General features: G+C 44.2%; 2 protein-coding genes across 12 annotated transcripts in view; both read right to left on the reverse strand.

Moving 5' to 3' along the window:
• PLCE1 (phospholipase C epsilon 1) overlaps positions 1–22,227 on the reverse strand; it is a 311,578-nt gene extending 289,351 nt beyond the window's left edge. For 7 of the 9 annotated variants that reach the window (XR_016222119.1, XR_016222118.1, XR_016222117.1 and 4 more), the window contains exon 1: positions 20,682–22,227. Coding sequence is in view for 6 of the 9 variants with exons in the window: in XM_051823420.3 (XP_051679380.3) it covers positions 20,682–21,881 (1,200 nt within the window). In the remaining 3 variants the exon portion in view is untranslated. The remainder of the gene's footprint in view (positions 1–20,681) is intronic. The other 2 variants (XM_070057584.2, XM_051823417.3) reach the window with 1 other exon arrangement.
• The window catches only part of LOC149121965 (uncharacterized), a 38,139-nt gene continuing 36,275 nt past the window's right edge, over positions 22,096–23,959 (reverse strand). For 2 of the 3 annotated variants that reach the window (XR_016222123.1, XR_016222122.1), the window contains one exon: positions 22,127–22,234. Coding sequence is in view for 1 of the 3 variants with exons in the window: in XM_089314723.1 (XP_089170849.1) it covers positions 22,124–22,234 (111 nt within the window). In the remaining 2 variants the exon portion in view is untranslated. Of the gene's footprint in view, positions 22,235–23,959 lie in introns of all 3 variants that reach the window. The other variant, XM_089314723.1, reaches the window with a different exon arrangement.

The raw sequence follows: 23,959 nt of genomic DNA on the forward strand, positions 1-23,959 counted from the left end.
ACCAATGACCTCTGACTTGAACACACCGTTGGCTGCTGTCTATCTCCACCTTTCCTTGCACTTGATTATGATGAACTTAGGATTTATATGCTTAGGGAAAACTTCTCAAAATTTTTTCTGGCAAGTAGTTAGATCTTCTAATTCATATTTGGTATACAGTAATTATTTTTAGAAAACATTAAAAATATTATGAGTATTGCATTTAGAATTCAACTCACAGGCTACTAGGTTATATGCCCTGTCAGAGAAGAATGTGTAGACTGGAGTGCTCTATGAGGTCTTCACAACAGGGATAGGACATAGTTAGGCTTGGAAAAATGGCCAGGATCCTAAGTAGTAGAGTGACCACAGCAAGACAAGAAGAGGGAACCTGCTTATGCAGGAGCTTAAGGATTAGCAGGAAACAGAATAGCACTATCCATAATAGCTTCAAGCTTGGAACAACCCAATGACTGAAAGGAGTAATAGAATCAAAGTAGCATCCTCAGGAAAAGGAATAGGAAAGAGCAATGAGATTGCACCAACTATAATCACCTGCAATAACATGAGCGAATTTCAGACACAGTGTTGGGCAAAAGACGACATACATACCGTGCTCTCCATGAATTCATTTATTTGAAGTTAATAACAGGCCAAATGAGGGGTGAGAGCTGAGTGCAGTGGTTAACATACTGCTTGGGCTGCCCTCTTTCCATATCAGAATGCTTGGGCTCAAGTCCCAGCTCTACTCCCAATTCCAGCTTCTTGTGTTTGCTGTCCCTGGGAGGCAGCAGTGATGGTTTGAGTACTTGGGTCCCTTGCCACCCACATGAAGGAACCAAACTGAATTCCTGCTTCCTGGATTAGGCCTGGCCCAGCCTGACTATTGCAGGCATTTGGGGAGAAAACTAGACCATGGAAGATCTATCCATCTTTCTCTCTGTGCTTGTCAATTTCTAAAAATAGGTCAAGCAAATCCACGGTGTTAGAAAACAGGACTAGTGGGGCAGGCATTTGGGATACCCATATCCTGTATCAGACTGCCTGGTTCTTCAAGTTCTGGCTGCATGCCAAATTCCAGCTTGCTGCTAATACAACCCTGGGAGGCAGTAGATGATGGCTCTTGGGCCTCTGCCAAACTTGTGGAAGACCAAGGTTAAGCTCCAGGCTTCTGGCTCAGCCTGGCCCAGCCCTGGCTATTGTAGGTATTTGGGGGAATAAATTAGCAGATAGAATGCCTCTCTCTCTTTCTCCATCACACCATCAAGTAAAATGAAAATAAATAAATAAAAATTATAAAAAGAAAACAGGACTAGGTAGTTTAGGGAAGGCAGGGAAGGAAGAAAGGAAAGAGGCTATCGGGATTCAGTGAACTTCTAGAGATGGCGCTAATGTTCCATGTGTTGATTTGGAACACTGCTCACTTTGTGGAATACAGTGACCTGTACACTGTGTATGGCTTATCTATTTCTCTGTGGGTGTACTATACCTCAATAATAACTAAAATGGAGGAAATAAAAGGCCAAGGATAGTAAGGACAATTCTGGAAAGGAGTTGTTAGGACTTCCTCGTGTTCCTGGTAGGGTGATAAATGAACCAGTCAATTAGAAGGTCCAGAGAAAATCCATGCATATAAGAAATTTTGATAAGTGACAGAGATGGCATGTCAAATTAGAACCAGAAAATGAATATTGATATGGATGAAAATGGATCCCTACCCTATAGCAATACAAAAATCAAGCATTTGAGATCAGGGAATTGAATGTCAAAAAGAAAAGTTTAAGACTGCTAGTAGAAAACACAAGTGAATATGTTAGACTTTGGGTAGAGAAAGAAAATTTAAAAGCCAAAAGCAGCAATCACAAAATAAAACAAACTATAAAAATTAAGAATATTGGGGCCACCACCGTGGCATAATAGGCTAAGCCACTGCCTGCAGTGCTGGCACCTCACATGGGTGCCAGTTTGTGCCCCGGCTACTCCTCTTTTGATCCAGCTCTCCACTTGTAGCCTGGGAAAGCAGTGGAAGATGGCCTAAGTGCTTGGGTCCCTGTACTCACATGGGATATCTAGAAGAAGCTCCTGGCTCTGATCAGCTCAGCTCCAGCCATTGCATACATTTGAGGAGTGAACTAGCAGATGAAACACCTTTCTCTGTCTCTCCCTCTCTCTCTCTCTTTCTGTAGCTCTACTTCTCAAATAAATAAATAAATTATTTAAAAAATTAAGAATGTTATTTATCAAAGAAAATCTTACAAAAAAGATAACTTAAAATTTGGAGAAAATATCTGCAGGACACACAAGCAAACAATGATAGCATCAGAAACATATATTTAAAAAATCCTACAGATCAATAAGAAGCACAATCAACCCAACAAAAAATGGGCGGAAGAACTCATGCATTTCATAGAACACACACACACACACACACACAGCCAAGGAAAACCTCATCTGTGACTAGGAAACTGCAAAATTAGCCATGGGGAAATATTTATGACCTGTTTGATTGACAAAATAACAAGTCAGACAATTTCAAGTACAAGTATTGGAGAGGCTGCAGATGAAAAGAATCTTGTATCCATTACTAGGGGAGGTGACATGAGAATGGATATGCAACCCCTTTAGACTCTTTACCACTGTCCCCCAAATTTGAGCACATGCCCTGTGTCCTAGTAATTCTATTCCCAGGCATTCCTATCTAAGAGAAACTTCTAGCCATATGTCACAAGCAACATATCCAAACAGGTTCATGGAAGGACTGTTTAAAATAGTAAGAACATGAAAGCAATCTAGTTGTTCAACAACCAGGGCAAACATAGTGAACTATATCATACACAGAGACATTCTACGGTAATTTAAACAGACTAAAGCAACACACAACAGTGTAAGTGAAACTTAGGGAAATAATGTTGTACAGAAGTTCTAAAAGATTACACACTTTTATATAAAGTTCAAAACAATCAAAATTAAAAATGTATAGTTTTTTAATTGAAGTTTCAGTAAAGAACAATTAACCACTCCAAAGTGTACAACACAGCAGCACATGGTAAAACCATGAAGTTCTTAAGAATATATTCAGTGCAATGATGTGACGCAAAATGGAAAGTAAGGGGATGAGAGATCCAAGCCTCAAGATGATAGTACCAGGGATAGGGTAGGGCGGAGTGGGAGGTGGGAATCAGTGTAAGTTTGGAATGCCTGGAGGGCCCCCCATGTGGCTAGATGTAGGGATTGGTCAAGGTCCTAGCTTTAGTTCTGGGTGATAAGTTTATGGGTGCTGATTTCAGGATTGAAAACGACCAACCACAGAAACCAACAAAGCAGCCAGTCCTCTTTGCCTCACGTGAACAGATGCTGTCATCAACTTTTTGCAGAGTACAGAAGGCAAATTTCACAATGACTGCTTTGAAAACAAAAAACCGGAGAAGTACCACTCTGTTGACGGCAGTTACATCACTTTCCATTTTACGTAATTTCTTGGGAGTAAAACAAAAAGAGGTGTCTAAGACAAAAGGGCCTCTGACATAAGCATTAGATTTGGAGTAAGTCACGTGGACGTGGGAGAGGGAGGAAGTTGGCCCGTTGTCTTAAAGGGACACAATTGTCCTCTCCCTGCTGCAAGAGAATTAGCTCAAACGCTTAGAAGGTCAGGCTGATAACCCACCTCCTCCATGAAGACTTCTCAGACCACACAACCCTCCTGCAACCCTTCGAGTGCTTGGAGACTACATCATTATTCCATCAGGGCCCCTGGAGAGAAAAATCTGTATTTGCAGGGAGGTAATACAACACTGTGGTTAAAAACTGAGGCTTAAGAGTCAAAGGAATGCTCGAAATGTTCGAACAATGTTCGAAATTTTAGAAGGTTTTGGAAAGTGCCTGAACCACAACAGTAACAAGGCCAAGCACTTTCCAAAATGTTCTAAAATTTCGAAACATGGTTGTTAACATATGTTAACATTCAGCATACAACAACCTATTGGTCTTTACAGCAACCCTAAAAGGTCGGTTATATTCATATCCCCAGTGTAGAAATGAGAAAACAGAGGCACGGAGAGGTTATATAACTTGCATGAGGTCACAGAGCGAGTAAGTGCAGGTCTAGAATGTAAGACAGGCCGACTCCCACGCTCATGCACCTAACCACCATGGAGCCGTAAGCCCTCAATAACCTAGCTGTTACGACTCCATCAGTTCCGGTTTCTGTCCTACGGTGCACAAAGCGTGTTTGGCATCCTGGGACAAGACAGAGGAGTAGGATTGAGAGCAACCTGGGTTTCAGGCCTGGATTTGAAACATGCCTAGCCAGACGGAGCAAAGCCAGCGTCTCTCTTTGAGTCCTGGTTTTTTCTTCTCTGTAAAACAAAGGATTGGCTCTGCTAAGGTCCCTGCAGAGCTGATGTTTAATGAGCCTGGGGTTCCTGGCTCAATTCCTCCCAGACTAGATGATACTGGCTCTTCCTGGGCCAGCTCTGACCCCTCCTGCTGGGCTCAGTGTCTTGCATTTGGCTCTGCTTCCCATAAATAAGAGAAAAAGAATGAGCAAGAGTGCCCTCCTGAGAGACTGGGAGGGAGCCCATGGCTCCTCTGCGTGCTTTGAAGAACGTGCAGTCGTGAACCAGAAAGTACTGCCTGCCAAGGGAAGGAAGGAAACCAGACTAAAGGGAGAAAAGAACGCACACAATCTGGCTGCATTGAAGAGCACCTCTGAATACTCCAACAACCCACAATGTTACTGCAGCAAGGATGAGCCAGTATCTTACAGAACTGAGACAGGATGTGCTGTGAAAAGCCACAAGGACCAGAGAAGGCAAGACAAATGCGATCAACTCTGCACCATTCAAAGCCATTTACTCTTGGGAAGCTGGTGGAAGAAACGAGAGATAGTATATCCACCTCTGACTCTCTCCTCTCACCATGAATCTCCCCAGGCCAGCACTGTGTCTTAGGAATGTAGGCATTTCAGGGCCCCCAAAGGTACCATGGTTCTGAATCAGTTAACATTAGCAGATCCCCATCAGAAAGATGCATTTCTATTCAGGATTAAAAAGGAGCTATCAGAGTCAAGAGATACCTGGACTGTGCTTCTGGGTCTTCCATCATGAGCTATGTGAACCTGGTCAAATAATTTCACCTGGCCAGGGCCTTGGCCACTTTATCCATAACAATGAGTGGCTGAGTAAGGGAAGAGATGTATAATTTGGGACATGCTCAAGCTGACTTGCCCCAAATGGTAGAGTTAGAAACATACCAGGGGATTCCAATTCAAACCCATCAAGGTGGCATGTACCAATGCCATCTCACTATTCCAAGCGATCAATTTCAGTTCACAATTGATCATAATGAAAGGACTAAGAGTCAAAGGGAGCATATAAACAAGTCTAGTACCTGCTAACACTAACCGATGGAATAAATAAAGGGGAGAGTGATCCAACATGGGAAGTGAGATACTCAGCAGACTCATAGAATGGCAGATGTCCTAAATAGCACTCTGGCCTCAGAATCAGCCCTAAAGGCATTCGGATCTGGCTGAAAAGCCCATGAGAGTATTTCAGGCATGGAAAGCCAAGACACTCTGGCAAAAGATCTCTGTGAGTGAGATCCCAGTGGAAAGAACAGGTCATCAAAGAAGGAGGTACCTTTCTCTGAAGGGAGGAGAGAACCTCCACTTTGACTATGACCGTGTCTAAACAAGATAAGAATCGGAGAACTCAGAGGGCTTCCATAGCCTTGGAAACTCATGACTGGAGCATAGGGAGACTACTGATGCCATAGACAGGAGTGTCAATTGGTAAAGTCAACAACAGGAGTCACTGTGCACTTACTCCTCATGTAGGATCTCTGTCCTTAATGTGCTGTGCATTGAGATTTAATGCTATAACGAGTACTCAAACAATATATTTCACTTTGTGTTTCTATGGGGGTGCAAACTGTTGAAATCTTTACTTAATGCATACTAAACTGATCTTCTGTAAAAAAAAGAAAAAAAGAAATTATCAATTCCCAACTTGACTCTCACTGGGATTAAACATGACAATAGGTCTGATCTGATTTCATCATCATTTAAAAAAAATCATCTATTATTTTTCACTTTATGTTTCTGTGTGGAAGCAAACCGTTGAAATCCTTACTTAATGTATACTAAGCTGATCTTCTGTATATTAAGATAATCGAAAATGAATCTTGATGTGAATGGAAGGGGAGAGGGAGTGGGAAAGGGGAGGGTAGTGGGTGGGAGGGACGGTATGGGAGGGAAGCCATTGTAATCCATAAGTCGTACTTTAGAAATTTATATTCATTAAATAAAAGTTAAAAAAAAAAAAAGAAAAAAAAAAAGAGATACCTGGACTGTGCTTCTGGGTCTTCCATCATGAGCTATGTGAACCTGGTCAAATAATTTCACCTGGCCAGGGCCTTGGCCACTTTATCCATAACAATGAGTGGCTGAGTAAGGTTGGAGACAGTAGGCTTCCAGCTCAAGAACTCTGTAGTTCATAAAGTTACCAAATACTTATTTTTAATTCACCTAGAAAAGCATTCACTTGTGCTAACTTAGTTTTTATATTCCAGGTCACTGGGGCACAATAAACTCCATGGTTCTCAGCACATGACACTTGAATTCAAGAGAAAAACGATGATAGCCTCAGGTCTCAATAGCACCCTGATTCTTTTCCACCACTTGGTACCAATGAGCATCGCCACGTATGGTGACTTGGCCAAGGGAGGTGAGGGAGAGGGACCAAACTCTAGTCTGAAAATTCTGTGCCCAGGACACTCAACCCAAACCAGAGGTGCACTGAGGATATGTGGGTGCCCCTACCTGTCTCTCCCTGCTGCAGGAAAGCAGTAGGTGAGATGGTAAAGCAATGGCCAAGTTTGTTTCAGGGTTGTGTTTTATACAGAATTTATAATTTTACCTGTCTTAAAACACTTCCAGAAACTGCCTTTCATCTACAGGTAGCTTACAAGGCCAACAGTAAAACCAAGCCTATCCTTTAATGCCATATATCAGCCCAATCTGTATCAGCTGGGGCTACTAGAATGAGACTCTAAAAATCTCAATCCTAGATAAAAGAATTAAGACATTTTGTATCATGACATCATAAGTGGAAAACAGAACCAGTCTCTCAAGGTAACTTCAAAGGAACACCCTTTATTTAGCTGAGCATGTCTTGGTATTTAAAATAAACCTATTTCATTACCTTCATACTCCTAAGCAAATGTATTTTGTTAAAAAAAAAAAAAATACAGGCCAGCGCCGCGGCTCAATAGGCAAATCCTCCGCCTGCAGAGCCGGCACACTGGGTTCTAGTCCCGGTCGGGGTGCCGGATTCTGTCCCGTTTGCCCCTCTTCCAGTCCAGCTCTCTGCTGTGGCCAGGGAGTGCAGTGGAGGATGGCCCAAGTCCTTGGGCCCAGCACCTGTGTGGGAGACCAGGAGAGGCGCCTGGCTCCTGGCTTCAGATCAGTGCGGTGCGCCGGCCGTGGCGGCCATTGTGGGGGTGAACCAACGGAAAAAGGAAGACCTTTCTCTCTGTCTGTCTCTCATTGTCCACTCTGCCTGTCAAAAAAAAAAAAAAAAAAGACAAACATTCACTGGCTTCTCCAGGCTTCTGATTTCCTCTCTTTACTGAGAACAGTGGCTCTTGGCCACCACCATCAAATCTTCCATTTTGAGGTCCTTGACTTTTCTAGCCAGGAAGATGTGCACTGGGTCACTTGCATGTTTCTTCCTTTATGGTGTGATCAGTAGCCACCACAATCACTCACGCTGTACTTCTGGGTCAGACTCAATTTCAGATACTCTGCCTCTCCTTCCCCTGAATAAGAAGTTCCCCAAAATTTTTTTTTTATTTGGAAAATATGGCCGCCGGAATAATGGAGTTCTCATCACACAAATATCAATCATGCCAGAATCACACCAGCATACAGTGCCCACATTTGGTGTGTGGCCATCAAAAGGAAACTGGCTGCTCCACCCAGGGCCTGGGACCATCTCCTTGGTCTTATTAAAGAGAGAAAATAATGCATTTGCTATTAAACAGTTTAGAACTCAAATGAACTTTTCCCTTGTAGAACAGAGTTTTTCAAGGCTAAGGAATGGCTATTGGGTGGAAGGATACACAATCTGGAAAAACTGAAGCCATGGGGCTCTCCAACTGCCAAACTCCCACACACTGGCTCTGGAGGCACATCACACTCACTATTAAAGTGTCACCATTTCTAATTCGGTGCTAAATCTTTCTGAAGCACAGCTACCCAACACAGCCTACCCGACAGACTCACTCTCCTATCAAAACACAGGGACAAAACAAAGTAGGTGTTGGTGCTGAAGATCGTCTAATCTCAAGTTGAACGTGAAGTTCTCATTCACACTTGGTACCCTGAAAGGGGAGTTGGGGGTTGTTCACTTAGCTCGCAGCACTTCTGAAAAGAAAACAGGCTGCCTCCGGTTTTGTTTTGCTGGCTCCAGAGTCGTTTTGTGTCCCCCGTGCACCCAGGTTCCTCATTCTGAATTCTTAGCGCCTGGTGTCAGAGGAGAAAGAAACATTCCACTTGCAGGGAGATTGTGTAATAACTGCCAAGCACTTGAACTTGACCAGCTCAAATGTCTTTTCTCCTGTTTCTAGACCTTGTGAAGTAGGTGGCAACCTCATTTTAATGGTGCGACCATGCAAAGAGATGCTACTGAGTCAGGTTTCTCAGCCTCAGGCCAGCTGCTGAGAGCTCTTGAAGGTCATGGTGGACCTTAAATTAAAATGGAAAAATGCTAAAGTACATTCCCAGTAGTTTCAGGTATGCAGTACGATGGTGAATAAGCTATAGGTTCTGACTCATGTGCAATCTGCTTTGGACTTTGTTCTTGCTTACTTACTTCTAAAACTTCTTAAATGTACTTGTAAATTACAGCAATTCAGTTTTTTTAAAAAAAAATCAAAACTTCGGGCTTGGTTTCCTCCCCCTAGCAGGCTGAGTCATAAAAATAAATCCTACCATTTCAATAGCCAACACACCCCTCACATTAAGAATTGGTATTGTTCCCCACCATCTCCTATTTCATCCCAAGGTCACACCCAGCTCACATGTGAAGAAAGAAACAGTTCAAGGACTCATCCAGCCAACATTTGCACATTGACTATGAGAACAGAATCTCTGCCAAGTTACAGGGGCGAGTTGCATCAGAACCTTCCAGAGGAACTTCTGAGAAGCAGTTATGAGCATGGACTTCAGAGACAGCCAGGCCTGAGTCCACTTCCTCACACTGGGTGACCCTGGTCATCTTACACGTACTGAGTATGCTTTGGGGATGTGGAGGCACCCGCCTCGCAGACCCTTGCTATGAGAAGGAAAGAGAAAAGGGCAGGCACACAGGAAGCCCAGTGCCCCGCACACTGTGAGCACCCAGCAAGTGCTTGCTTTACAGTGCCAGGCAAGCCAAGGCTCATCAGTGATGGAAGAGCGCCTCTCCTCTGCCCTGCCAACCACCAAGTGCTGGGGGTGACAACTCAGACAGCAAGGAGGCACTGCTGGGAGAGGAACACATTCACTCAACCCAAAACCCAGGGCCAGCATTTAAACCAGGAAGTCATAGGCTAAGGTGCTTCGAGAGTTTAGGGGAAGTGTATAACTTACAATTTACAGGACAACATATGCCAACTGTATACACACTATCTGACACACAGCAGGCAATGAATGTGCCTGTCCTCACTCTCTCTGTGTGCCCAAAGGAACTAAAATCCCAGGCCCTAAAGTGACTTGCTCCCAGTCACACAATCAGCTAATGGCAGAGCTGGAGTCTGTATTTGGGTATTTTTAGGAGAGGGGGTTGGTGTCTCAGGTCTAGGATTGAGGGTACTGGGGTCAGATGGCTTGCAGAAACTGGATGAACACCTGCCAAACCCCAAGAATGATCTCCCCAAAACTATAACCACAGCAGGCTGTCCCAACCATCCCCTGCCACCACGCACGATCCTCTCCCTGGCCACCCCTGAGAAGCAGAAGCTGGATTCCCTCCAGGGCGTATGGACCCTTAGCTGGGATGGACTGGGCCTCCCGGAGGCCAGGGACCCAACCTTGGGGTCTTGAGAGCAGGGCTCCTTCCCTCTCCAGCCCACTGTAGCACATGGCCGTCTCGGGAGCTCCCTTGCAAGCACAGAGAAGCTGGACACTCTCCCAAGGCTTAAAATGGTGAGCCAGGGACACAAAGATGCAAATATGACTTCTGTTTCTCGGGCCAAGTCTGGGGAGGTGACAGGCAAGGATCCCTGGCTTCGTGGGACTGAAAGAGCCTCTTTGTGAATTTCAATGGAAAATCCTAACTCTGCCCTAGGTATTGCACAGCCAAGCCGCTTCCAAGCTTGGAGGGTCAGAGGGAGGACAGCTCATGCGCCTGCCCTAAGAGTGGGGAAGGAACAGAGGAGACATCAGGAAACCAGTGTTCTTCATTTGCAATTCGGCGAGTCGTGCACGAAACATCTATTGAGAGCTCTGGGGCTGAGTCGGGGCCACAGTGGGTACCGGGGGTGGGGGGTGGCTAGCAGGAAGACCACCAAGAGGATGGAAAACAGCTCACCCTGAAGGCTGGATGGGAGTGAGCCACATCTCTCAGGCAGGAGTAGGCGATGTTTGCCATAAGTGACCGGATAATAAATATTTTAATCTTCGCAGGTCATACAGTCTGTCACACTGCCCAATTCTGCATGACAGCATGAAGACAGCCACTGGCGGCACACAAAGGAATGAGTGTGGCTGCGCACCTGTAACTTTTATCTGGGAACACTGAAACTTGAATTTCATATAATGTTCATTCATAAAAAATTATTCTTTTAAGATTTTTTATCCTTTTAACAATGTAGAAAGGATGGTGTTATGGCACAGTGGGTTAAAGTCACTACCAGGAATGCATGCATTCTACGCAAGTGCTAGTTCTAGTCCTGGCTGCTCCATTCTGATCCAGTCCTCTGCTTATGGCCTGGGAAAGCAGTGGAAAATGGCCCAACGTCTTAGGTCCCAGCACCCACGAGGGAGACCTGGATGAAGGTCTTGGCTCCTGGCTTCAGCCCGACCCAGCCTCAGACATGCAGCCTCCTGGGGAGTGAACCAGCAGATGGGAGATCTTCCTCTGTCGTTGCCCTCTCTGTCACTCTTGCAAATAAGTAAATAAATCTTTTAAAAATGTAGACTCTACTCTCAGCTTACATATTAAGAATATCTGGATTGAGGTATATGGGAGTCCAGCCAAGGCCTTTCCAGGATTACCTGATACTACAGATTCTTCGTACCAATGCTGGGACTGAGCTGAGAGAAGGGAGCTGCACAGCACCCAAGTTTTAAGGAGACACTCACTAATAATTACAGGGCTGGCACTTGTCAGACCCTCAGAGTGAGTGCCCCCTTAAATTCAACACTCTAGACATCCATCAGTCTCACCCTAGTTCTGCTCCCAACCTGAGCAGAAGAGGACATTATTATGAAGAGGTGGCCTCCTTCTCAGCTATCACTGTGCTGGTTGCCTGCCTTGCGATACACAGGTTTGCAGATTGACAATCGAATTAGCAGCCACTTGTTATAAAATGCAGAATTTGGATAAGAAAAACCGTGTGTGTGTGTATGTGTGTGATGTATAGGTCATCTCTATACACATAAAATATAAAAAGCTTAGGCAGAAATAGAGGAGAGAGAAACTGAAAAGTCATACAGCCCGACTGCAGGGAAAATCGAAAGGAGGAAGATTTTAAAACATCTCACTTGATGTGGCTGGCACCGTGGCACAGTAGGTTAATCCATTGCCTGTGGCACCGGCATCCCAGATGGGCGCCAGTTCTAGTCCCAGCTGCTCCTCTTCCAATCCACCTCTCTGCTGTGGCCTTGGAAAGCAGTAGAAGATGGCCCAAGGGGCCCCTGCACCCACATGGGAGACCTGGAAGAAGCAGCTGGCTCCTGGCTTTGGATCAGCGCAGCTCCAGCTATTGCAGCCGTTGGGGAGTGAGCCAACAGACGGAAGACCTTTCTCTCTGTCTCCCTCTCACTGTCTGTAACTCTACCTCTCAAATAAATAAATTAAAAAATCTTTAAAAAAAAAAAAAAAACTCACTTGAGAGTTGTTTCTGGTAGGATAATGTGAGAAAGGCCAAGAAGATCAAGTCCAAAGAATGTGTCTGACGAGTTCCACTGTGCATCAAAACTGTCAACCCTCTTTGCCACATTCTTGACTTTCATCCATTATACCTATATAAACATCAAAATGTATCCTGCTAATCACATGTCTGATAATGTATTTTCATCCAAATTATGTAAACATCTCAGAAATAAAAGATAACAAGTACACACACACAATGACAGGACCCAGCAATTCTACTCAAGAGAAATGGAAACCTTTGGCCATATAAAAAGTTGTACTTGGGCCGGCGCCACGGCTCACTAGGCTAATCCTCCGCCTTGCGGCGCCGGCACACCAGGTTCTAGTCCCGGTCGGGGTGCCGGATTCTGTCCCGGTTGCCCCTCTTCCAGGCCAGCTCTCTGCTGTGGCCAGGGAGTGCAGTGGAGGATGGCCCAGGTGCTTGGGCCCTGCACCCCATGGGAGGCCAGGATAAGTACCTGGCTCTTGCCATCGGATCAGCACAGTGCGCCGGCTGCAGCACACCGGCCGCGGTGGCCATTGGAGGGTGAACCAACGGCAAAGGAAGACCTTTCTCTCTGTCTCTCTCTCTCACTGTCCACTCTGCCTGTCAAAAAAAAAAAAAAAAAAAAAAAAAAAAAAAAAAAAGTTGTACTTGACTGCTCATACATCATTCACAATAGTTCAAAAGTGGAGACAACCCAGTGCACCAAAACTCATGAGTGGGTAGTAAAATAAAAATACAGAACATTATTCAGAGTAGACAGTAATGAAGTACTGACACATGCTACGAACCTTGAAAACGCTATGCTAAATGAAGAAGCCAGTCACAAAAGACCACGTACAAAATGAGTCCATTCACATGAAGTCCAGAAAAGGTGAATTTATAGAGACAGAAAGTAGATCAGTGGTTGTTTGGGTCTGCAGGAGGGGTGGAAAATGGAGGGGATGAGGGGCAGGATACTAGTGAGAACAGAGCTTCTTCTTAGATGAGAAATGTCCTACAGTGTAGCTATGGCAGTTGTACACATATCTGTGATTATATCAAAACCATTGAACTATACACTTTAAGATATATACTGTGTAATCATATCTCAATAAAACTGTTCAAAAAATATACAATTACACATTTCAAAGTAGAAGAAAAAATTTTGAATGTTCCCAAACACAAAAAAAGATAAATGTTTGAGGTGATAGAAATGTTAACTACTACACGTTGTACACATGCACTGAAATAGCACACTGTATTCCATAAATTATGTCAACTAAAAAATTTAAACTAAATTTAAAAAAAACAACCAGGAAAACAATCAGAGCGCTCTCCTGCCCTGCAAGGAGATCTGCTACTGTTTCAGAGGAGGATGTGCACTCCTCACTCTGCAGCCCAAACACCCGGATTTGTGTTGCTGTGGGCGGACAAAGTTTACCACTGAGCTTTCTGAGCGTTTGCAGGGTGTGGATGAGATCAGGGCTCCACCTGACGGCCTTACCCTTGCCTACTAGTTCTGATTCTTTTCAGGCCACATGCTAACCATGGGCCTGTTCTGTTTGAGAGGGAGAGGGGAAGAAGGAGAGGGAAAGGGTGAGAGAGCAACTCCTCCAGTGGTTCACTTCCCCAATGCTCACAAATGCTGAGGCTGGGCCAGGCTGAAGATGGGAGCCAAGGACTCCATCCAGGACTTCCAAGTGGGTAGCAGGGACTCTGCCTCCCATGGTGTGCCTCAGTAGGAGGCTGGAACCACAAGGACAGCTTGGCCTCAACCCCCCAGGCATGCTGATCCTGCATAGGGGCATCCTGAGCTCAGCTTAACTGCTGCATCCCAAATGCCCACCCCAGCCTTGGCCAATTCCAAAGGGTGGGTCCGCTCCAGCTGCTCATTCATATTATTCAGAAGATGGAGAAGGAAAGGGAAAGGAATCCCAACACCGACACTGCCCCAAAGAGTCCATGAGGAGAACAGCAAAGGCAGGAGCATTCACCTCAAATCAGAGTCAGGGGCACGGGTTTCCATCTTGCCTCTTACCAAGTCCTAGCCAAAGAGGTAGTGCAGCTACAGAGATGTACAAGAAGATTCAGCCTACACTCCCCAAGGCAGCTAACAAGGGAAAGCGGTGCAGCCATTGCAGAGCTGGCTTCTGACAGCCCGTCACATTTTCCACTGATGCACCAGACGTGACTAAGCCGCACAGGGGCTGAGCAGAGGCTGGGTTCTCTTTCACTGTGCTCAGCAGGAAAGGGCCAGCAACATCCTATGCCATGTCATGAACCCGACATAGCCCTTAGGAACGGAAGCAGCAGCCTGGCAGATCACCAAGCACAGGCTTCTGGTTTAGCCTAAGTGCCCCACAAAACTTGAATTACTGCACCATCTAAAGCGTCATAACATCTAAGCTTCACAACAACCAAATTTCCAGACTGGAGGACAAGCTATGCCTCCAATTCAGCTGCCATCTCGTACAACCTGTACAGCAGAGCTCATTCATAAAAGTACGAACTTAGAAGATGAATTTGTATTGGTTGGTCCCTTTATACATTACAGGACATTGTTTTTCTCTTGAGCTTCCATTGAGTTCAATGAGAAAGAGACATAAAATATAGAATGATGGCCATATGTATCAACAGAGGTACTTTTGATAAACACGTATCATTGGCTCTTTAATTTTCCATGCTTCAGAGTAGAGGAGGAGGTGAAAAAACATTTTTAGAAGGAAGAAAGCTGAACAGGAAGCAGCAATACAAAAGCCGGCTTGGACCTTCCTTTTCAATTTATAGTTTTTCTAGTCTGATTTTTCAAAATAAATTTTATTTTTAATTTATTCTTTTCATTTTTGTTCTTTTTCTATCATACAAAATTTTGCTTTCTATTTTGCAATCTATACAAGGGTACTTCAAAATGTACATGGAAAAAAGATTTGAAACTTTATTTTAGTATAAAAATTCTGAAATCTATGCACATTCAGGGTCTTCAAAACATTAATGGAAAAGGCATATTATGAGAAAATTGTGCATGGATTTCAAAATTTTTTGCACCCAAACTTATCTTTTAATTCCATTTTCCCATAATGTTCCGAAGCAACCTCGTCCTCTTGCACAGTAAATCCTCCTGGGGATCAAGGAAGGAAAGTAAAGGAAGGATCGCACTCGGGAGCTGGTGGAATTTCCGCCCTCGCCGCCCCTGCCTTCTCTGTTACATGAGCAATTCCAGCAGGGCAGAGCAGGAACTTCTTGTATTTCACACTCATGGTAACTCTAAGTATCGATACGCCCCCCAAAACTCAGGCAGGGAAAGAATTTTCTTAAAGGAAAAACACCCTCACCCAATCTTTAACCTGGAGACTTTAGGCATTTGCCAGAATGCCCCATTTTGTTGAGCAAATAAATCAAGTGTGGAAGAAGGGAGTATGGAGGGAGTACGGCTGGAACTGGATGAGGGCAGGGTTTTAATTTTTTACAAGCAGGAGGAGGACCTCCATACAGTTCACCAGTCAGCAAGCATTAATCCTCATTAATGTCCTCTGTACAGATCCATTCTTCTCTGCACAGCTGTGCAAATATAAGTTAATTGGGCCGTTTTGACTAAGGCATCCAAAAATAAAACAAAAAAATTAAAAATGTGAGGCCAAAGGAATTAATTGGACAAATAACACATTCTTCAAATGTGTGAGGATTGTGCATGTAGCCACATCACAGATGGAGAGACACACAGTCGTTCCTTAGTATCTGCTGGGGATTGGTTCCAGGACCCCTCAAATACCGAATCTTGTGCTCAAGACCTAGTACTTACACAGAACCCACACATCCTCCCACACACTTTAAATCATCTCTCACTGGGGCAAGCATCTGGCACAGTGTTTAAGTCATCACTTGGGATTCCTGCATTCCCTATCACAGTGCCTGGCTTCCAATCCTAGCTCTGCTCCCAGTTCCAGCATGCTACAAATGCACACCCTGGGAGGCAGCAGGGGATGGCTCAAGTAGTTGGGTCTCTGCCACACCTGTGGGTGATCCAGATTGAGTTCTCAGCTCCTGGCTATGGCCTGGGTCAGCCCTGGTTGTGGTGGACATCTGGGGAGTGAACCGGCAGATGGGAGATCTTGACTCTCTTTCAAATCAATTAGAGAAGTAAACCATCTCTACATTACTTATAATATCCAATATTCTGTAAGTGCTGTGTAAATAGTTGTGATGCTGTACAGTCTAGGGAATAATGACCAAAAAAGGTCTATATGTGTTCAATACAGATGTAATATTTTTGCAAATATTTCTGATCTGCAGTTGGTTGAGTCTGTGGATGTGCAGCCTACAAATATGGAAGGTCAACTGTACACTCAAATCTATACCTCTGTAGACCTCCTTAGGGAGTAGCCCACCCAGGCGCAGAAAGCAAGGGCAACAGGCTCCCGACACAGCAGGTCGTGAAGGGCCAGAGTGAGGGCAGTCGCGCTCTCCTCGCTGGCACCTCTCCTGCACTTCCTTTAGTGCCCATACTAACAGAGTCATTCCTCACCCACGTATAAGCGAATCAGGAACAATGAGCTTCAGCAGCCTGCAAGAGTTCACACGCCAGTCAGCTGCGGAGTGCCAACTTAAACTCGGGTCAACTGACTCCAGAAACCATGCTTCTCACCATGACACTGAACTTGACACTACGCCTGCATTGTGGAGAGTAACAGAACACCTTGGGCCCATTTCGTGCCCTTCAGAAATTCATAATCTGATCAGCAGACCAGGATGGAGATGCATGAAATAATCAGAAAACAGGACGAGCAACAAATCTTAAAAAAAAAAAAAAAAAAAAAAAATGGGCCGGAGCTCTGTGGCACAGCAAGTTAACGCCCTGGCCTGAAGCGCCTGCATCCCTTATGGGTGCCAGTTCAAGACCTGGCTGCTCCACTTCCGATCCAGCTCTCTGCTATGGCCTGGGAAAGCAGTAGAAGATGGTCCAAGTCCTCGGGCCCCTGCACCTGTGTGGGAGACCCAGAAGAAGCTCCTGGCTCCTGGCTTCGGATCGGCCCAGTTCTGGCTGTTGCGGCTAATTGAGGAGTGAACCAATGGATGGAAGAACTCTCTCTCTCTCTCTCTCTCTCTCTCTCTGCCTCTTCTCTCTCTGTGTAACTCAAGTAAAAAATAAATAAATCTTGGCCGGCGCCGCGGCTCACTAGGCTAATCCTCTGCCTAGTGGCGCCGGCACACCAGGTTCTAGTCCCAGCTGGGGCGCCTGATTCTGTCCCGGTTGCCCCTCTTGCAGGCCAGCTCTCTGCTGTGGCCAGGGAGTGCAGTGGAGGATGGCCCAAGTGCTTGGGCCCTGCACCCCATGGGAGACCAGGAAAAGCACCTGGCTCCTGGCTCCTGCCATCGGATCAGCGCGGTGCGCCGGCCACAGCGCGCCGGCCGCGGCGGCCATTGGAGGGTGAACGAACGGCAAAGGAAGACCTTTCTCTCTGTCTCTCTCTCACTGTCCACTCTGCCTGTCAAAAAATAAAAATAAATAAATAAAAAAAATAAAAAGTAAAAAATAAATAAATCTTAAAAAAAAATTAAAAAAAAAAAACACCAGGAAGAGCAGCAAGCCATCCAGTCTGCAGCGTTCAGGAGAGGGAAACCACTCACAGCAACAGGCAGGGGCTAGGGGCCGGGGCCAGTTATCATTCATCTGTGCAACTTTTCAGGATTTCCACCAGGTTCTGAACTTCAAAAGATGGCGAGAACGCCCTAGGTTAGAAAACACAACTTAGTTCCTGCTGTGGCAAGGTGTGGATGTTCAGAAAGTGCTCTCCCTTACAGAAGCTCCCTCAAGAAAGGAAAAGGCAGCTGGCTCATCCCCCAGCTCCACCTCCAGGGTTCATGAAGACACCGAGAGCTTGCTTCAAGCTGGTCAGACAGGAAGAGACAGAAGGACCAGAGAGAACTGGCAACCTCTCCCAGCCTCCAGAGACTCAGCGCCAAGGAGGAGACCATTGGCATCCTCTCTCTCAGTTCTTTTCACTGGAAATCAACCATCCCAGGGCCCCTGACTGGCGGGGCAGGGCAGGGCTGAGCCAGGAGGTGGCGAACACGCTCAGAAGTAGCAGGGCTGCAGATGGAGGAACTGGAGCAAGATAGGAGCATGTCAACAATGATTCTGAAGCTTGTGCCAGAGTCACACCCTCACTGGGAAGCTCCAGGGAGGGTTCTGAAGCACCCTCATTCCACTGAAATTCCTGCTGCACTCCAAATGCTCAAGTGTACGTGACTGCAAACCACCCCCCTGCATTTTTCAGCAGGCTGGCTCGCTACTCTGCAGCAGCAGCGTCGTGGTGGGGAGAGCGGAGCAGGGCAGGCAAGCCCGTGACCAGCGCCTGGCCTGCGGCTCAGGTTTCATGTGGGCTCAGATGAACAGATGCGGAAACAAATCCACAGACACTGGCTGGGGCAAGCGGCTAACTGTCCGGAGAAGGGCCTGCAGGCAGGCTCCCAGGTCAGCCCTGTTGCTCCTGAGAGCCCGAGCAGTGTCAAAGACTTCTGGGCAGGGCAAATGCTCCCCAAACTGCCCTGATTTAAAAAAATAAATAAATAAAAAATAAGAGCTAGGGCAGGTGAAGATGCCCATGGAGATGCTTCATCCCACATCAGAGTGTCTGAATTTGAGTCACAGCTCTGCTTCAACTCCAGCTTCCTGCCAATGCAGACCCCTGGAGGTAGCAGGCAATGGCTTAAGTGATTGGGTCCCTGAAACTCAAAAGGGAGACCCAGACTGAGGTCCTGGCTCCGGGCTGGCCCAGTGCTGGCCATTGTGGGCATTTGGGGAGTGAATTAGTGGATGCAAGTGCTTCTTTCTCTTTATCTCCCTCCCCCCCCAACAAAAAAATTTAAGTACACAAACAAAAACCCACCAAGAGTCCAGTGTAAGCTCCTAGCCAATGGTTATCAACTCCCTGGAATCACTAGGGGAACTCTGACAACAGATGCATGGGGTGCCCTGCCTCTGTGATCCTGACTCAAGGATCTGGTGGAACCAACAAACTGTGACATGGAACCACCGTGAGAATCACCAGATGGAACACAGCCGATTCTGACATACCATAGGCAGAATCCACGACTGCTGAAATGAACTGCATTCCTGTAAAAGCTTTCTCGAAATTCGGTAGCCTTCTGGTCTTGAGCATCAACTACCCAAGAGTGCCAACTGACTAGATTACAATCCTACTTATGCCGCTTACTAGCTAAATGACCTTGGAGCAGACATATGACTTCCCAGAGACTCAGTTTTCCTAGCAATACAATAGGGTTAATAATCACACCGACAACATTCAGTAGTTAATATGATGCCATAACCTTGAACACATAAATTATTTAGCCCAGAGTCTGGCACATGCTCAGTGTTCAGTAAATGTTAGCTATGATTTTGATGATGAGGACAATGATGATGAAAATAAAAATACACCAGTTGCATTTCAATAAATGTGGTGTTTTTCTATTATAGTATTTATTTCTAGGGACAGGCTTTAGAGGAATTATGAAGAACTGAAATGTGGGGGAGTTTTAGAACAGTTTCACATGGAGAGCAGTTGAAAGAAACAGGAGTGTTTAACTGAGATAAGTAAAACAGGAGAAGGTACATGGTACTGCCTGCAGATGTAAAGACCAAGTCAAAGGCAGGTGGCTTGATCATGTGTATTTCTAGAGTGGGATTCTGATCTTAAAGAGGGCAGATTGGCTAAAATTCAGAGGACCTGGAAATTCAGATAAGAAAAAAATGCTTTATTTTTATTAATCTCAGAAATTTAGCATTTCCTTCAACTATGAATATAGGCAACAAATCTTAGTAGTTGCAGTAATTTGTCATCAACAGAAATTAGTTATTTACAAGTCATATTACAATTGCAGTAGGTAATTAATTGATATTTAAGGTCACCATTGCCGTGGCTTGTGCAGGACTGAAGGCTTTCCCAGGAAAGTGCTAAAACTGACAAGGTCCCAAGCAAACCATTCCCGACATTTTCATTATTACTTTGAAAGGATGGTTGTTTTCACCAATACCATTACTTAGTATGTTACTGAGGAAGCACTAAACTGTCATATCATGGTTCCAAAACATATCTTGAAAACATATCAAAATAATTTGCCTTGTAATGCTTAATATTTCATCTGATGCATTTAAAAACATTATTCTAAATCCATTAGCTTCATTAATTTTCCAAAGGGTCCATGACACAAAAAGTTTATGAGGAAAGAAAACCAGATATAAATTCCTTTAGGTCTGAGAACCTAAAAACCATGAAATGACACAACAGAAGACCCTGGTGTTTATCTCAAAGTACACAACAGATAAGCAATCAATAGACATTTTTCCACACTAGGCAATCTCCTTAATGCCCCTACTCTCAATGACATAAGTGTGGGTGTTGATACTTACTCATTTACATGGTTACAGGGTTTACTCAATCTGGATAGCTATCAACTGGAATATCTATCTTCCAATAACTGCAAATGCTTCCCCTAAGAACTACAACTTGACAGATCTTAACATTTTCCATGAATTAAGATAATGGAAATTTAAATCCTAAAAAGATAAAGAAATGATGAAAAGAAACTTGAACTCTTACCAGATACCACGGGGCTTCTGACAAATGATGGCTCCCACCTTGCCTCATCTCCAAAGAAGAAAGAGGTTCTGTCACTCTCCCACGAAATACTAAGAGAGCATTTCTCTTTTGATCAACATAACTCCAAGCGACCCTCCCAATGTGGCCAGAAGGCAGAGTTCTCACAATTGCTCTTGTCCCAGTATATACAGATTTCTTAACTTCCCTGTCATTTTTACAAAATCTTCTGACCAGCAAAGTGGAACGTTCCTTTTTGCTTTTAAAAAAATCTTCTACCTCTTCACAATTATCAGGAAAGTGCGCAAATTGGCTCAAAAAGGTCTTGGCAGGCGGTCTGGCAGTAAAATCCTCCTTGTCAAAGCTATCACTTGAACATACCCCGTCAACCTTCTGGCAAGTGCCTTCAAAGCACAAGTATTTTTCATTCAAGGTGTCACAATGACCACACGGCAGCTGCCCATTCTGATTATCACAGCTTTGGGCCAAGCCCGCCAGTTGAGAAGTGTATGCCATGTAATTTTTCTTCTGCTCCCCCTCAACAGGAGGCAGTGGTACACAGTTTCCACAATCATCCAAGGTTAAGTTTTCTGCCATGGTACAGAAAGTGTCTGATGTTCTTCTGTCAACCTCATAATGAAAATGCAATAGTGCCACGTTGCTGCCAGGGTGTGATCCATCAGTCTCCATAACCGCTGGATGATTTCCTAAAGGACTAATATCCATGGGAGGTCCAGCTATTTCCAGTTGAATTCCAGGAAACACCTTTCTTTCCAGTGGAGAAGGAATTCCAGTTTCCAAACACAAGTCTTGCTCGGTGACAGAGTCAAACGTTTCATAAAACTGGCTCGGGGGCAGGCCATGCTGATGGTTTCTCAGCAAGCTGCTGCAGCTAATGTTAAGGTTCTTCATCGACTCCGGCACGCTCTGCTCCCAGCACCTTTCATTACTGTTCTCGTCGCTCACTATTTTCTCCCTTGCTATTGAGATAACCTCGGGCAAATGGCTCCTGGAGCAGTCTTCTTTAAATGTGTTCAGTTGTGAGATGGAATGAGGCAACTGCCTGCTCTGCCTCCCGGTACACACCTTTGGAACGCCGATGCCGGAGGCCTTTTCCTTACTTTCCTCTGCTGTTGACAGAGCAGACACTACTTTTCTCTGAGTCGCAGGAGTAACAGAAGCTGCCATTTCCTCAGAAGTCATCTTGACCAACTCAGGTTTTAGTGATTGCTCTGTCCCTCCTCCCAGCCGATCATGTCAAGATTTTTTAAAACATCACTGAGTATTAAAATAATTGCAGATATACAAGTCTTTCCAAGAAGCAAAATGACAATGTCTTTCATTCAGGTGCACTAAGAGTCAAATAATTTTCCCAACTGTAGCCTCCTATCATAAATATTTTTTCTAGAGCAGAGTTGTAAGATGGTAGACCAATTTTCTTTCCTCTATTTGAACTCAATTTTTTGATGACTTTTATCATGGATTGCATTCTGCAACTTCTGATCCATCACTGCCTTGGAGTGACTTAGAAATCCAGTTTGGATGTTTCCTATTTCCTATAAGAAAAAAGATAATATCAAATATATGGCACTAAATGAACTGTTTTAAATGAGCTCATAATTCTAAGTTAATACAAAATACAATCCAGTTTTCAGGAAGAAGTTTTGCAATCAAAAGTTAGTTTTAATGTTTTAAGCCTTTATTTTTCTGATTTGACATTTCAAAACTTCTGCTTCTTTCCAAAATGGAGTAGATATGAATCAATATTAGACTGGCTTAGGTAACTGCAGAAAATCAGGAAAAATTATTTTCAGACATTGAACAATACACAAGACACAACAGTGATCTCTGAAAAAAAAAAAGTGAAAATGAGCCCTACAAATGTCACAGCCTGCTGCTGAGGGAGTTTCCAGGTCTAGGCAGGGAATGGGAACTCAGACAGAACTCAACCATGTATGTGAATAAAAGGAGAAAAAATTGAGACTCTAGAGAGGTTAAGGAAGACAGAGAAAAAAGGCACCTTAGGTAAAAAGGAGCAAAGATAATAAGGACAGTAGTCTTCTCATCAGAAACAATGCAGGCCAGAAGACAGTGCAGCAATTCTTTAAAGAACAGAAAGAAAACAGCACTATTAACTTAGAATTATATACCCAGCAAAAAGTATTTCGAATTCTATACCCAGCAAAAGTATCAGCTGCAAGTAAAAACGAAGCACAGATTTTTTTCAGACATCTAAAACTTAAAGAATTCATCACCAGCAGAGCGGAACTGCAAGAATAAAAAAGGAATTCCTTTAGATAAGAGGAATACACTCATATTAGATGGAAATTTGCATCTGAGGAAAGAAATAAAGAGCCTGAAATATTAAACATGTGGGTAGACACAATTATTCTTACTGTTTAAATCTCTCAAAAAAATTGAGAGATTAATGCAAAAATAGTTGACTATATTGTGGGGCTTCTAACAAATGTGGAAGTAAGGGGCCGGCACTGTGGTGCAGTTGGGTAACGCTCTGGCCTGAAGTGCCAGCAATCCTATGTGGATGCCGGTTCAAGACCTGGCTGCTCTACTTCCGATCCAGCTCTCTGCTATGGCCTGGGAAAGCAGTAGAAGATGGCCCAAATCCTTAGGCCCCTGCACCCACGTGGGAAACCGGGAAGAAGCTCCTGGCTCCAGATCGGCACAGCTCCAACCATTGTGGCCATCTGGGAGTGAACCATCAGATGGAAGACCTCTCTCTCTCTCTCTGTCTCTGTCTCTCTTCTTTCTGTGTAACTCTTTCAAGTAAATAAATAAATCTTTAAAAAAAAATGTGGAAGTAAAATGTATGAACAAACAACACAAGGGTCAAGATAGGGGAAATGGTTATATTATTCTAAGGTTATTTTCTACATGAACCATTACAATTTTACTCTATGTAGACCAAGATAAGCTAAAGATTTGTGAATAAGCATAAAGGTAATCACTTTCAAGAAAAGACATAGGGAATAAATTTTTTAAAACCTAAAAACATTTAAAAATTCAATTAATTTAAAAAGCCCGAGAAAGAAGAAAACATGAACAAAGAATAGACAAGACAAATAGGAAACTAATGGTAGACTTGAATATTTCAAAAAGCATCATCAGGCTAACTTTTCTCTACAGAATACACATTTTCAACTTCTCTGTTTCATTTGAATAAAAAATTATTCAATTGGTTACCAACAGACCTAAAAGTTTTTTTGGTTTACAAAAGGCATTAATTTTTATATTAGTTTAGCCTGTCTGTATTCTCCAAACAA

The sequence above is a fragment of the Oryctolagus cuniculus genome, chromosome 15 (genome assembly GCF_051225735.1).
Source record: "Oryctolagus cuniculus isolate XC-2025 breed Fujian yellow rabbit chromosome 15, ASM5122573v1, whole genome shotgun sequence".
Taxonomy (NCBI): Eukaryota; Metazoa; Chordata; class Mammalia; order Lagomorpha; family Leporidae; genus Oryctolagus; species Oryctolagus cuniculus.